General features: G+C 39.9%; 1 protein-coding gene across 1 annotated transcript in view; it reads left to right on the plus strand.

Annotated features, from left to right (window-relative positions):
- Positions 1-10,766, plus strand: part of LOC126184292 (uncharacterized) — a 48,536-nt gene extending 37,770 nt beyond the window's left edge. The window contains exons 3-4 of the mRNA XM_049926670.1: positions 1,043-1,144; positions 10,671-10,766. Of these exons, the coding sequence (XP_049782627.1) occupies positions 1,043-1,144; positions 10,671-10,766 (198 nt within the window). The remainder of the gene's footprint in view (positions 1-1,042; positions 1,145-10,670) is intronic.
- Positions 10,767-16,682: the final 5,916 nt, after the last annotated feature.

Raw genomic sequence — 16,682 nt, forward strand, 5'->3', positions numbered from 1 at the left:
ATTACATCGAAAAAGTTCAAAGAAAGGCAGCACGGTTTGTATTATCGCGAAATATGGGAGAGAATGCCACAGAAATGATACAGGATATGGGCTGGAAATCATTAAGAGAAAGGCGTTTTTCGTTGCGACGGAATCTTCTCACGAAATTCCAGTCACCAAATTTCTCCCCCGAATGCGAAAATATTTTGTTGACACCAACCTACATAGGGAGGAACGATCACCACGATAAAATAAGGGAAATCAGAGCTCGTACGGAAAGATATAGGTGTTCATTCTTTCCGCGCGCTATACGAGATTGGAATAATAGAGACTTGTGAAGGTGGTTCGATGAACCCTCTGCTAGGCACCTGAATGTAATTTGCAGAGTCTCCATGTAGAGGTAGAATTTCTCTGCCACGTTTCCTTCCGCCCAAAAAAAGTTCTTATGGAAACGCATTTTCCTTAGGCCGTTACAGTAGTGATAACCCTTCATCCATTACGGTATGTGGTGGGGTGGTTCCTTGTCGAATCTGAGGTTGTTCTGTGTGTCCAGCGACTTCGTCTCAGATGAGACGTTAGACCCTAAACACCATTACGTTCTTCGTATCAAAATTCTGCTCAGATAGCATTGGTAAAGATACGGAATATACCACCTGAAATCAGTGCCTCGTCTGACGCCTAGAAATTGTGGTTCGCATTTATTCTAAATGATTTCGTTGCTCGTGGACGACTTTCGTGGAACTGTCGCAGAACCAGACGAGCAAAAATATGTAATCTCAAAGACTAAGAAACGCACATGACTTCGTTTATCTGACACATTATAGGTATCTTACCTTATAATAATAATAATAATAATGATGATGATGATAATGATGATATTCGTATGATAAATTTACTTTAGCGAAGCTGGATGTATTCTTTAACCTTTGACGTGCCTGGTGCCCTGTTGATAAATGACCGCTACTATTTCTATAAATGTCGGTCTTTACGAAAGATACTTCTGCACCCACAGTACAAACACTACGGTCGAAAAGTTCTCTCGTCTCCTTATTTTTGGTTTCAGGTGCAACAGGTGCTGCCAACCGTTCTCGACCTGTGTGCCCCATCTGTCGTTTGCCTCTTCCAGAACATGGAAAGCCAGGAAACCAGAAGAAGGAGAATTAAGGTAGGTTAATAGAGTTACATGCCTGCTGCAGTGAAACTACGTATTAATGCACTGCTGACGTATTTTGAGAACAGAGCGACTACCTTCTAGTGCGCTACGCAGTGTAGTCCGGTATTTTTCATCAAGGATTAGCGCAACACCTCGAAAGATTAACTACCCATGTTAAGTATAAATTTGTCGTAATTGTGTTACTCTGGTGACACAGATGTAAAATTCTGGTCTCTTGGAGAAACGTTCTAAACCTGTTCTATTGTGTCCTTAAATCTTTTGCAGACAGTTCTTCAACTATACCGCAGTAAATTTATTACAGTACTTGGATTATTTATTTACTACTTTATATCACGTTCTTTTTAGTTAAAACTTCGACCGTTTGCATCTTTACTTGCTGAAAATGTAAATAGCTAACTATACCTATACATATCCATATCCATATTCATGGTCTCGTGGCGATATGGCTAAATGAAATTTTCTCGGGCATCCAGCTCCGTGAAGGGTTATACAACCACTATCATCCTGCCGACAGCTGTCATCTAGTGAATGACAGCCAAGGGGTAGCTTTCCTCCTCCTTACGTAGCCAATATACTGATTGAGTTGTCACTGGTGCCCAGTGCATCACCGTATAGGGTATGTCCGCCGTGGCCGCTTTAACCTCGCGCCAGCCGTGCGTCACGCTCTGCTCAGCTGCAAACTACGGTCTTTGCTGATGTTACTATGTGATATTTTCATCTAATTAGTTTCCTTAATTACGCATCGCAGGAACCGTTAGCTTTTGTGATGATAGAGATTTTGCTGAACGAAATTTTACGTCCGTTTTTCAATGCAGGTTCAGCTACCGTCGATTTCTCTCTATAGCACAGCCGCAGACACCTCTGATGTTCAATCTGGCGTTGTTCTGTCATGCACACGGTATTTCCGACGAAATACTGTCCACCCTCTCACGGCGTTTTGTAAATGGCGGGATTTGAGAGGCCTATGCTGCCTTTCACAGTCTTCATGAGCAGGCGTATTTTATTTGGAGGCCTGAAGTTATTTCTTATGTATGTCTCTCCAGGAACTAACTAATTTTCCCCTTTTACTGATCGCCGGCCACAGTAGCCGAGCGGTTCTAGGTGCTACAGTCTGGAAGCGCGCGACCGCTACGGTCGCAGGTTCGAATCCTGCCTCGGGTATGGATGTGTGTGATGTCCTTAGGTTAGGTAGCTTTAAGTAGTTCTAAGTTCTAGGGGACTGATGACATCCGATGTTAAGTCCCATAGTGCTCAGAGCCATTTAACCTTTTACTGATCCACAGAATAGCAAAAACGGAAGCGTTTTTGCTCTAGTCTTCGCTGTTGTTCTGAAAACACTTGCGATACTTTTTGTTGTTGTAGCCACTTCCAAGAAAGATTTTCCGTAGTTGGTTGTTATCTACATGTACAGATATACTTCGCAAGCCACCATACGATGCATGGAAGAGGTTGCCTTATACTACAGCAAGTCTGTGATTTTCCTGTTCCACTAGCAAATGGTGTGAGGAAAAAGATTCTCTATATGCTTCCATAAGAGCTCTTATTTCCTTATCTTGTCTTTGCGGTCCTTAAGCGACAAGTATGTTGAAGACAGTAGGACCGTCGTGCAGTTTCAGATAACAGTTTTCTTAAAGTTCTCAGCAGTTTCCTTCTCTCCAGGGATTCCCATTTGCATTCACGGAGCAATTTCGTAATATTCACGTGTTGATCTAGGATATCGGTAGCAAATCTAGCATCTTGCTTCTGAACTGCTCCGATGTGTCTCTTTGGTTCGACGGGGTAGGAATCGCAAACACTCCAGTAGTACTCAAGAATTGGCCAAAAACTGTCCTGTACATGGTCTCCTTTATAAATCAGCTGAACGTCCCTAAAATTCTCCTAATAAACCAAAGTCGACCATTATCCTCTGCCGCCCGGGGTGGCCGAGCGGTTCTAGGCGCTACAGTCTGGAACCGCGCGACCGCTAAAATCGCAGACTCGAATCCTGCCTCAGGCATGGATGTATGTGATGTCCTTAGGTTAGTTAGGTTTAAGTAGTTCTAAGTTCTAGGGGACTGATGACCTCAGAAGTTGAGTCCTATAGTGCTCAGAGCCATTTGAACCATTAACCTCCCCCACAACCGACCTCACGCGCTCATTGCATTTCACATCACTTTGCAACATTAAACCCAGATATTTGATCGAACTGATTGTAAAACAGCACACCACTAATACTGTGCACGAACCTCACAGAATTGTATTTCCTAATTATCTGCAGTAACTTAAGTGTTTCCACATTTAGAGCAAGCCGTCATTCATCACACCAAACAAAAATTCTATCCAAGTCACCCTGTATCCCCTACAGTAATCAACTGTGCAATTTCCCGTTCATTAAAGGGTCATCAACAAACATTAGCAGGTTACTGCTCATCCTGTCCCTCAGGTCACTACCATTCGACGACAACAGATGCAAACGCTGCCCGTCGCTACTATACGCTGCATCTAATTGTAATTTATTGTAAATAGTAACAATATCTTTTTTCTGTGCCAGATTCCGTAACTTTCACTTCTGGTCCCTTAGGGACGCCCTGTCAGTTGCTAAGGTGCTGCAGAGAGAGTTGTCGTAGAACCGATCTCTGCTGTTGTTTCGTGACTCCCTAGTTGTAACAGAAGATGTTGCTGGCTATAGAGCGCATTGTTGTTGCTGATATGAATTGCTGACTCATTTTGCTCCGTGTCTCGCCGGCCATCGATATCAAGCTGATAGACGTCGTGGTAAGATGGAGGGCGGCTGTTCAAATCGTTCCACCATCCAGAGTTAGGTTTTCCTTGATTTCCCCAAATAGCTTAAGTTAAATTCTGATTCCTTTGAAATGACACAGATGACCGTGTTCCCCCACCCCTGCTTTTGCCGCATCTCTAATGACATTATCTTTTACAAGTTCAGAAATAAGGCCACGTGGGCCTGTGGAGAGGACCGGTGAACTTTGCAACGCATTAAATTATAGATTATCCGTTTATTAAAATTAATGACCGGTCTCTGTTTTGCAGCCATCGTCAGATCCAATGAGAACAGCAGTGATACATGGACGCCTATTGACTACGCGCTGATGTGTCACTGCTGTACTCGTTGTATCCGATGATGGCCACAAAGCTGAAACCGGTCATGAATTTTAACGAACTACACCGTCCAGTCGCATTAATGTGACCACCTGTCAAAAGCCTGAAGAGCCACCTATTGAAGCTCGAGACGTGCTGGAAGAGCGTCAGTGAGAGGCCACGACAGGGATATGGAGCCACGGTGACCCCAGTGCCGTAACCAGCTGCCCTAGGTCTCTCAGTTGAGGATCCACAGAAATCGTCCACACAGGAGAATCGTACAAACATACCGCCATTTGACCATCGGAATGACATAGTAATAAGCATCTCTGGCGTAGAGAAACAACTGGAAGATCTGAAAGCAAATAAATCACTACGTCCGGATGGAATCCCAATTTTGTTTTACAGATAGTACTCTACGGCACTGGCACATTACATAGCCTGCATTTATTGTGAATCTCTCGCCCATCAAATAGTTTCAAGCCATTGAAAGCAGCACAGATGACTCCAGTATATAAGGAGGGCAGAAAAACGTACCCGCAAAATTCAGACCATTGTCCCTAACTTCGGTTTGTTGTAGAATGTAAAATTCTTCAACATATTCTCAGGTCGAAAAAATGATCTTTCCTGAGACTGAGTATCTTATGTCCACGAATCAGCATGGTTTTAGGAAACATCGCTCGTGCAAATCTCAGCTGGCCCTTTTCTCATACGATGTACTGCGAACTTTGGATGAAGGTCAACAGGCAGATACCATATTTGTAGATTTGTAGGCTGTTAACGAAGGTACGAGCACATGAAATAAGTTCACAGATATGTGAGTTGCTCGAAGGCTTTTTAAGTTATACAACCCAGTATGTTGTCCCCGACGGCGAGTGTTCAGCTGAGGCAAGGGTATCGTCAGGAGTTCCCCAGGGAAGTATGATAGGACCACTATTTTTCTCTATATACACACATGATTTGGTGGACAGAGTGCGCAGCAATCTACGGATGTTTGTTGATGCTGCTGTGATGTACGGTAAGGTGTCGAAGTTGACTGATGGTAGGAGGACACAAGACCACTTACAAACAATTTCCAGTTGGTATAATGAATGGCTTGGCAGCTAGCCCTAAATGTGGAAAAAATGTAAGTTAATGCGGATTAGTAGGAAGAAAAAACATGTAATGTTCGGATACAGTAGCCAAGTCATTTAAATATCTTTGCATCACGTTGCAAAACGATCTAAAATGTAACGAGCATGTGAGAACTGTGGTAGGGAAGGCGAATGGTCGACTTCGCTTTATTGGGAGAATTTTACAAATGTGTGTTTCAGTTTTTTAAAGGAGACCGCATATATGACGCTAGTCGACTGTTCTTGAGTACCGCTCGATATTTTGGGATCCGTACCAAGTTGGATTAAAGAACGACGAAAGAATTCAGAGGCGGGCTGCTAGATTTGTTAGTGGTAGGTTCGAACAACACGTAAGTGTTGCGAAGATGCTTCAGGAACTCAAATGATAATCTCTGGGAAGGCGACATTCTTTTAGAGAAACACTATTGACAAAATTTAGAGAACCAGCATTTGAAGCGTACTACAGAACGTTTCTGTTGCCTCCAATATACACTGCGCGTAAGGACCACGAAGATAAGTGAAATTAGAGCTCTTACGGAGGCATATAGGCAGTCATTTTTCTCTCACTCTGTTTGCCAGTGGAATAGGAAAGAAGTAGAGGGTATCCTCCGCCACGTACCGTACGGTGGCGTGCGGAGTATTTATGTGGATGTATAAAACTAGTCTCGCTTGTTAAAGGTAATAATGCCTAGGTGGTATCTGGAACCAGCAGTGAATGGAAGAAGTACAGAATTCCGATTGGAATGCATACGGCAAGGGTAGGTTGGCGCCAACGGTGGCAGAGTATTTATTGCCATAAAGAATCCGATAATATCTGGTGAGGTTAGTACAGATTCCGAATGTGAATCAATGTGGATGAATTGAAGCATCAGAGGTATATGAAACGTGGTAATCGGTTGCTTTTATAGACCACGTGCATCAGGTATTGGAGGAGCGCTGCGGAGAGATCTTGAAGATAATCGTAAGTTCCCTAATCGTGATAACTGGAATAAGGAAGACTGTCTCACGAAAGTTTCCCCCCCCTTTCCCCCTCTCTGGACGTACCTATACAGCCATCTCTACAGCGTAGTGTTAGTTACGACGATACGAACGTAAGGGCAACACAACACCCAGTCCCCGAGCGGATAAAATCTCCCACCCGGCTAGGAATCGAACCCGGGCCCCCTACGGTTAGGCTGCCGTGGGACGTCGAACGGCAACGGTAAAACAGAGCTCAGAACATTCACGATGAATAGCGACGGCCGGGGGAGTCGACTAGTGTAGGCAGCAGGCACGAAGCGAGTGCTCAAAGGGAAAAACCCGAGCACGCGAATACGGAAGCGTGATTGTAGAACGCGGGAAGTGGTGGCTTTAGTGACCTAAAATGTGGTGATAAAGTATAAAATTTACCGAAAATACATAATGCTCTGCAGGCATGCGATGGGAAAGCTGTTGTAGTGCAACAGGAGATTCCATCCGACAGCATTCCTGGGCGTTTTGAATTTATGGAGCATCGGAGTTTCTAACCTTACCGGAATTTGTGTGAACAACGTTAGATTCCTTTGCCGGGGGGATGTGGGCTGTTTGCAGTGCTGAAGTTGCCGTTTATCGTCGTACTGTAGGGCGGAATTGTCCTGTTGCACGATAACGCAGTTAAATCAAATTTTGTACTGAAATAAAAGAAGACAAATCACAATGATAGTAAAATAAGAGTTTAGCATTAAACAGACGAAAAGGTATAGTAAAATCGATATAAAGACAGTGGCCGTTGTGACCGAGCGGTTCTAGGCGCTTCGGTCTGGAACCGCGCGACCGCTACGGTCGCAGGTTCGAATACTGCCTCGGGCATGGATGTGTGTGATGTCCTTAGGTTACTTAGGTTTAAGTAGTTCTAAATTCTAGGGGACTGATGACCTCTGATGGTAAGTCCCATAGTGCTCAGAGTCATTTGAACCATTTTTTATATAAAGACTTGGTGGAATAACACACTGATCTTGATGGGAAAATTGCGACTTAAAATTAATGTTAAGACTTTTTTTTTAAGTTCTAACCATTATTAAAAGCTTGAATTATCATTTTCAGTTTCATTTACAATGCATTGTATTAAATACCAAAAACTACATGCTATGTAACACAAGCATATGAACTACATTTTCATGGCTGTTGAGAGAGAAAGTGATGTACAGTAAAGCAACCTGTAAAAGATGTATTGACAATTCAGTGAATTACGTATATAATATACTGAATTGACGTTAATAACATTATCATCAAGGATAATGATAAGGCTTACAGGAAATCAACAAAATTTAAAAGCGCAAACTTTGTTCTCATTTGATTATTATCAAGCGTTACTACATGAGCAGAACATTGTACGCAGAATACCTCCTGCCTGGGTTTAACTATCTCTGCCACCAAGGAGGTGACTTTTAAAAAGTCCCCAAAAACTGTCACTACTTACTGCACCTGCTCATTGAGCAGAACAATACCAGAAGACCTTAGATGACAAAACATTTCGATCTCCTCAAAGAGGTTCGTAAGTGTGCCCTTCTCACCTCAATGCAGCAACTTCAGATTCGAAGTCAAAGTCGGAACACTGTGTCCACTTTTATTTAGGTGGGCACCGAAGCCAGTTTTATCTTTCCCTTCCAAGGCTATGCGTTCACTGAACCTAACTTTGAATCGCCTTCCCGTCCGCCCCACATGACAGGCATCACAATCTCGACATTCTAACTTATAAGCACCTGATTCGTGATAAATGTTTCCTTTGTCAAACTAATAATTAAAATACGACAAAGACTACCGTGGATATAAATGAAACTATCATATTATGCTTTTTAAAAGCTGATGCCACTGTCGTACTAATTTAACCGTAATACGACAAAGAAATGTATCTGCTACTGCTGTCTATTAATTTATTGTTCACTAGGGGTAGAGCTTCTTGTATACTTCTAAACTTTTAATGACAATTTTATTGTAAAGATTACTCGCATAATATGAGTATGAAGGATGAAGATTCACTTTAGCATTGTATTTAATGGAATTTAACTCTCGTTCCTGCTCAGCCTGTGATAGTGGAAAATTTAAAAAGTCTTTCTTACACTGACTTGAGTGGTTTGTACGGAAGTCTACAACAACATCAGTACTGGTATTTTTCCGGAAAACCCCAGCAGCATAATTCCTATTTCGCTTCTAATAACACCGAGCGAGGTCGCGCAGTGGTTAGCACACTGAACTGGTATTCAGGAGGACGATGGTTGAAACACGCGTCCGGCCTTCCTGATTTAGATTTTCCGTGATTTCCCTAAATCGCTTCAGGCAAATTCCAGGATGGTTGCTTTGAAAGCGCACGGCTGACTTCCTTCTCCATTCTTCCCTAATCCGACTTGACGAATGACCTCGCTCTTTGGCCCCTCCTCCAAATCAACCAACCAACCAACCAACCAACCAACCAACGCTCCTAATATTGAAATTTAAAATTTTACCAAGATATTAATTTCCACTTCGTAGGTGATTTTGTTTTTTTCATATAAAACACTAAACTTAGTAACATTGTACTGATGGCATCACCATTACCGTTAATCAACAACAGCTTATCATCAACGTACCTGAAGTAATACACTGTTGCCGGCCGGAGTGGCCACGCGGTTAAAGGCGCTACAGTCTGGAACCGCACGACCGCTACGGTCGCAGGTTCGAATCCTGCCTCGGGCATGGATGTGTGTGATGTCCTTAGGTTCATTAGGTTTAAGTAGTTCTAAGTTCTAGGGGACTTACGACCACAGCAGTTGAGTCCCATAGTGCTCAGTGCCATTTGAACCATTTTTTAATACACTGTTTTTTTCTGCCAATCTGACATTTTCGAGAAAAATCTTTTATTCAAGGTAAATAATAATAATAATAATAATAATAATAATAATAATAATAATATCGGCTATCCGACCAAAAATGTAAGTTCCATACCCAGTCCATCATTTTTGGGGGTATATTTCATTTTCATATTTAAAATAATGGTATATCAGAATTCAAGACAGCAATAAATAAATTCATTAATCTTATCACTGAGTATTCTATTCTGCTCAGTTAAATTTCTCTTAAGAATTACAATAGTGCTGTCAATGGCGTATTAGCATATAAGATTATACTGGAAGCGTTTCTTTAGTAGTTTGATGAATTTTCTAGCAATTTCACTGAAAGAACCACCTCTCCCATTATCGACCTGACTGGTATTTCTGTTTTATGAACCTTAAGCTGTAGCGTAAGCATAATGTACATGGGTTGATAACTTTAAGCTGTTGTGTTTCCTCTTGGAGGAAATATTTCGCTACATAGTTTTAGCTTTTCATTCAGTTATCTCTGTGCCTTTGAAGTTATATCCATATCAATTCTTTTCATCTTCTTTTCCACAAAAATCATTTATTTACATATTCAGCCTTCTCCACAATCAACGCTTGATTCCCTTTATCTGCCTTAGGGGTTAACGCATCCTCATCACTAAGTATGTTGTTAATACTATCCACAATGTTTTTTTTTAATATTGGAAGACCTGTTGGATTCACTATTAATGGGTTTGTTTACTGCTACAGTAATCCCATATTGTTCAAGCTTTGGATTCTTTAAATAATCAATTCTCTATTTTACATGCATGATAGTATCTTTGATAGCCCTACCATCAATCTGCTTGCTAAAATTATATTTTAGAACATCACTTAACATCAATTTTCCCCGCTCATTGAAATGGATTATTGTCAAATTTAGCACCCTAAGATAAAAATTACATTTTGGCTCTTTATTTGCCCTAAAATTAGCAGACTAACCTACAAATCTTATAATATTGTTATTATGCCTTAGCCTTGTTTCAGTAGCTGTTTTATTTAGTGTCACAACAACAAATGAAAGGCCAAATATTAGAGAAATTACAAGCATTGAGCAATGCAACCTATATAAATTACAGCAAATCATTTGCTTCTTACTAAACAACTCCATAATTTCACTTCTCATAAAGAGCACTTCACATTTCCAGCTGCACTTTAACACTTTTTTGTCCCTGATATTGCTGCTGAACGGTGTTTGTACGTATCTTTGTGTCAAATTCTTTGAAATACATAATTTATTAAGAATGATGTTCCGGATGGTAACTGCAAGCCTAACCCTGAGATTCTTTTATTTGTAATAGGTACCAGATGCCTGGCTAGGCACATGCCCACACTATTTCAAACTAACGATATGGTCTTGTGCAAATCATCATTAATATTTGTGGAAATGTCTATGTCTGCTATGTAATGGCAGTGATTATATCCGTTAGCTGTAAGTTATTGATAAGTGTTTGATGTGGCTGACCTTTGTTTCAGGTCACTCATTCAAAAATTGAAGAGCAGAATAATTCTACATTTTTTCCAAGAGAGAGAGTTGATGAAACTATGAACATGTGGGACATAATTACATGAAAAATAAAGAGTATGAATATAATTGTGCAAGATGTGAAGGAAATGGATTCCTGGAGACTTAAACACAAAGATGTTCGTTTAGGATATAGACGAACACTATAAGCATAGCGATATACTCCTAAACGTCTTTTTTAAATATTGGTAGAAGTAGGGCCCTATAAAAGTAGTAATTGACAGTTGTAGTATAAGTATTTCTTTGTACTGATATACACTTATTATAAGACTGATAGCAAATGTAACAAATTAATTTGTTTCTGCAAATAAATAAATGAATTATCTTCAACAGTTTGGTTCAATCGAATCTGAAATTTTAAGTCCTTTTTAAATTAATCAATTCCAAGTTATTTAGCCTGACAGAACTCACTCTCTCTCCCTGTGTGTGTGTGTGTGTGTGTGTGTGTGTGTGTGTGTGTGTGTGTGTGTGTGTGCGTGTGCGTGCGTGCGTGTATGTGTGTCTTCACCAGTAAAGAAGAGCTCGATCCTAAGGTTTTTTTGACATTATCTTAGAATACTGGTTTATTCTAGTCAGTTATGTAGGTTTACTTAGTGTTTCCTCGAGGCGATGAACTACATCAAGCAGTAGGCTATATCCAGTACTAACATCATGTAATACTTCAATTAATTATTTATCACTTTCATTTATTAATAACAGGAACTGTTCGCTATATCTGCTATAGTGGTTCATATTGTTTTTAGATAAGAGAACATATCAATGGAATTCTATGATAAAGTTGGCTACCCTAAAGACTTCCAAGGAATTTTAATTAAGTGACAATATATACGCTTATTTTTGTAACTGGGGCTAACGTGAAAGCACAATATGATGGTAGGTTAATGTTTGCAGGCCGTGATATTTCTCACCTAAGGGAGTTCACCATACGTTGCCATACACAGAGCCAAATTTTGCGTCTGAACAGTTTTTCTGATTCATGTTAGTAATAATATCTTCTATCAAGTATCCAATCAACAATTTTATTTATCTGAAACCTTACACTAAGAGAACATGTAGCATTTCCTACCCTTTCTTAACTAATGGGGATGAGATGTATAATGTTCCTGCTGTGACACATACTGCTTCGAACATACTGGAAGTTCTTCTTCGTGAGTTGTTCCATATGGAGGGCTACGTTGACCAACTCTTAATGAGAAGGTGCAGCAAACGTCTTGCAACTTCTCTAGCTCAACAGTAGGAGATATGGTTACATCGTGTCTCCATCGTCTTTCTTCACCACCGATTGAAGATTCTAACATGCTTATAATCAACTCTGAATAATGGAATGGCAAGTGGGAATGTCTCAACGCCACTACAGTAAAAATCTAGAAATAGAAGGCTGCAACCATATTTTATTAAAAAATAAAAAAAAATATCGTTAGAGCCAGTCTAACGGCAATACGTGAATCTAAGTTCACGGTATCTAATCTTCAGTTCCTAGCACCATTGAAAGTTCACTTAAATATCGCCATAGGAGAACATCCACGCGCGAGATCGCGTATAAACGTTTCCTGAGGCACTGTTAACAACTAACTCACTTTAATGTGGAAATACAATCGGTCCACCACACACACACATTGACACTCCGTAAACATGTTCCAAGAGTGACCCCTAAACTTTTTCTGAGGCTGGTCAGTACTTAGTTTGAATAATATAAAAATCAACTCGCATAAAAGCATAGTGTTGGAGTGAAATTCAGTTGTAGACTGCCTGCATACCAGTCGAAGACTTCGTGCTGATGACCTAGGTTAAGTTTTTTGCACCTACCTGCACAGATCACTTTTCTGAATGTTCAGTTTAGCCGCCCAGTGATTGACAACATTACATAATGTTCTAATTAATATTTGAACTTTATTTTGGAGTTTCTGAATTTATGTTTGGGAGGCTATCAGTGTGTATACTGCCGACGGTCTAGTTGGAGATATATATATATATATATATATATATATATATATATATATATAAATGATTAAATTAGTATAGCAATATATTAATTAGTGTCCTGTAGTGAATTAAACTGTCAAGTAATCCTAAGTTATTTACTTCTCTTTATGTCATGTCCTTCTGACTTTCTCTGAATGGTAGAGTCTCAACGAAGACTGACTTTTGACGACAGGCACGATGCTCATCTTATTTAAATGAAAGTCACCACCAAACGTGGTACTAGAAAGTAAAGTTTTCACAAAATGGTATCTGAAACACATTTCCAACACTTTCATCCCCCAGATGGTCAATATTTGTTAGGCTTCCCCTTTTATTAATCTCTAATACTTAAATCCAAATCTGTTGGTAATCCACTAATTGCTAATACAACAATTACTAAAATTTTCGTTTAGAAGTTACACACTGAACAGCGAAATTTCTTAACTGGATACATTAACTGTCAATGCATGGAATAATTGTAGTGAATCCAAGTCATTAACTAAATAATCTGTTAACATTGTAACCCAGAAACATCATCACAGTACCATAGTGATCTATACTTCATACGCACAGCTCACACTAAGGGATTTCCCAGGGATGTCGTGGCTGTGGCCATTCTTCCAAAGGGACTGCGAGGAAAGAGTCTAGTCGGAGCAAATGGTGAAGTCCATTATACCATGTGTTTTATAATGTCACACCTCAGTGTCACCAAATTTCATCACTCCAATGTTTACAAGAGTTCACTCCAATGTTACCAAAGTTTATCACTATAATCGTCACCAAAGTTAATCATCGCCGCCAGTGCTTCCAGGTAGGAAATCTGCAAGGAGACGGCCGCGTGACCGCGTGACCGCTACGGTCGCAGGTTCGAATCCTGCCTCGGGCATGGATGTGTGTGATGTCCTTAGGTTAGTTAGGTTTAAGTAGTTCTAAGGTCTAGGGGACTGATGACCTCAGATGTTAAGTCCCATAGTGCTCAGAGCCATTTTTTGCAAGGAGACGAGGGACTTGCCTACTCATTGTTTCATTACTACCACTCAACTGAGACACTAATTTCTTTATCGTCCATTAGTCTCCCCACGCTATTCGCAACACTAAGCAATGTTTTTCACTCTATAAAATTCCCAAACACGACTGCTCCTCCAAGTTTCTCATCCTTAACTCATAAATCACTCCGTCTACTAATGACGCTCTTCAGAGAGATTTTGTGTTTCTCTAAAGTTAAATCAATTCTGCAATATTCCATGGGACATTCCAGTTGCCCAGCTGCATGTGTAGTTCATAGTAAGATAGTAAACTGACATCATGATTGTAGCGTGCAAACAAGCACATCACTGCTTCAGGGCCACGCCGTTCCAATGCGTAATGTGGTGTTTTCATCCATTCCGTAAGACAGCTGGCTTTTGTTATGGCCTAGGTGAGATCATCGTTCTTCTCCAGCAGGAGCCTGGCCCGTCTGTTGGGTAGGAAATATGTCCAGGGGTTCCGACTTACAAAAAATATCGCGGTGGGGTGGGGCATACTGGGGGTCTTGCCCCAGTAAATTTCCTAAATTTTAGATGAAAGTAGTTTTAACGTTTTTTGAAAGCATTTTACTGAAATGATCAACATTAGAACCCCGAAAACTGGACTCTGGATAACTCGAATTTGACAAGCCTGAAACACTTTTTGGCTTTGAGAAAAGAAACAAAACATAAACACGCAAGGTATTTTCGTTAAAAGCTAATTTAATTCACAGAAATAATCATGCTTATAGACTATTACAGAGCACTGAGTATATAGCTCAGAAAAGATTAAAATTATATTTAAATAAATCCTGAACTATCATTAAAAGAATAAAACATAAAATATTGCTGTCACACAGTAATAGCACTTTGATTAATAAGTGAAATAGCTAATTTAAGCTTACTTCGAATAAGGCTCAGGGTTCATTAAATAAAAACAATATCTCAAAGTTAATGCCTTAATACAGTTAACAAGGTTATTACAGTATGCCTAATACTTTCAGTCAAAAAGTAAGTAAATAGCGAGTTTTAATTGGTCTTACACTCTAAAAATAATTCAGTATTTGAAATTAACTAATACAGTGCTATAGTAATACAGTACTAAACTAGTACTAATATTTCGAAACTGATAATTTAACATTATGTATGTATTTAATTCTCTATTTTATGAAGATTTTTAATACTGCTCTAAATGCCACTATTAGGTCTAGAGTGTCTTTAGAAAGGTGCAAATGTCGACCGTCCGACTGGATTACTGAATATCAGGTCGCTGATGACTGGTCGGGTATCCAATTCATCCACAACATCTCGGTGAGCATGAAGAACAGCCAAGTTGTTCAATCGCTTCTGTCCCATTGTTGATCGGAGATATGACTTCAGACGTCTAATGGCGCTAAATGACCGTTCTGCTGTTGCTGTCGTGACTGGAACTCTTTGGAGAAGCTTAATGCACTCCACATAACATTTCTCCAACTGAAAGCTCGTGTGTAAAGTACTTTCTTAAAACACGCATGTTTTTTGAGACCAGTTGTTTTTTATTAGTGATATCGGCTAACATAGTCAAGTGTAAGCGCAGTCTCTCAATGTCTAGGTCATTTCTGAAAAACTCAGTTGCTTTTTTCCAAATGTATTTCACCTCTATTTACTAAAAGCAAGCACTCTTGTTCAACTGAAATGACCTGTGTGAGTCCAGTTGAAGCAAACCGCTCAGTACTGCAAGATTGCACCGTTTCACAAACTTCAATGTAAATAGCTTTGTAGTATTCCTTTGGGGTTTTGAAAATGTGCAGTGAGCTGGCTTCGTTGTTTTCATAGTTCTTTGGTATACTTCGATTCCGAGGAAGCGAAGGATCATCAACTTGGGAAGGATTTTCTTTTAAACACAATTTCCAGAAATGTTCAAAACTATCGTGCCTTCCATTCAATATACAAATCAAGCCCTCATATATTTTTTCCAGATCAGCAACAGATGAGGGCACTGAATTTTTTCATTGAGATCCTCTACTGGGTTCATTGCATGGCAATGAAGATGTAAAAAGGAGTAAGTCTTGAATTGTAATAATGACTCAAGATAGCCTGCACATTTGTAAACTGCTTCTGTTTTGTCCTCTGCAGAAAATCTTTCAAAAAAGTCTAGAAGTTCTTCAACGTTTTTAGATATTCTCAAGATATTAGATGCTCGCATAGTCCATCGAGTCGAGCAAAGGGGTCATAGACCAGCTTGGTTGTTGGCGCTCTCACAGCGTATGCTTCCGAGAAGTCCAATCCTTTTGTTGGATTCCCTTGTAGTGTTTATTAAGTCCTTGGCTAAAGCCATAATATCCCTCATAGACGTAAGATGGCGAAGACTGTCTACAACTGCCAAGTCTAAACTGTGAGCAGTACAGTGCACATAACGTGCTTTTGGTTGTATATCCAAAACTATCTTTTTTAGTCCTTTGAACTTACCTCTCATATTCGAGGCACCATCATAGCACTGTTGTCTTAAGTTATCCATTGACAAATCAAGATGAGCAAAAACGTCTTTTAAAATACGAACCAGAATTTGTGATTCAGTGTTGGGGGTCTCATATAAGCCAATAAAGCCTTCGTTGATGATTAAGGAATCATCGACAGTACGAATACAAAATGACACTTGTTCGTGAATCGAAGAATCACTTGTTTCGTCAACCGTAATAGAAAAGTGTTCAGTCTTTTTGATTGAAGCCAATGCCTTTCTCAACATAGACTTTCCTGTAAGATCAATGATATCGTTTTGAATATTGTGGGACGTCCACTTATACCCCGAACACCCTAAGCAATTTTCAAACTCAGGTATGTCATTCTTTCAAAGTTCTAAAAATTGAAAAAAAAATTGAGTTTACATCTTCGTGCCCTCTAATTGGAGCTAAACGGCCTTTTTTCATATCACTGTATAACTGTTTATTCAATAGGGAAGCCACACTTCGGTTAGTGATAGGATTTAGTTTCAGAACACCTTCCTTATGCGTAAACCAA

This window comes from Schistocerca cancellata, chromosome 4 (assembly GCF_023864275.1).
Source record: "Schistocerca cancellata isolate TAMUIC-IGC-003103 chromosome 4, iqSchCanc2.1, whole genome shotgun sequence".
NCBI classification, from domain to species: Eukaryota; Metazoa; Arthropoda; class Insecta; order Orthoptera; family Acrididae; genus Schistocerca; species Schistocerca cancellata.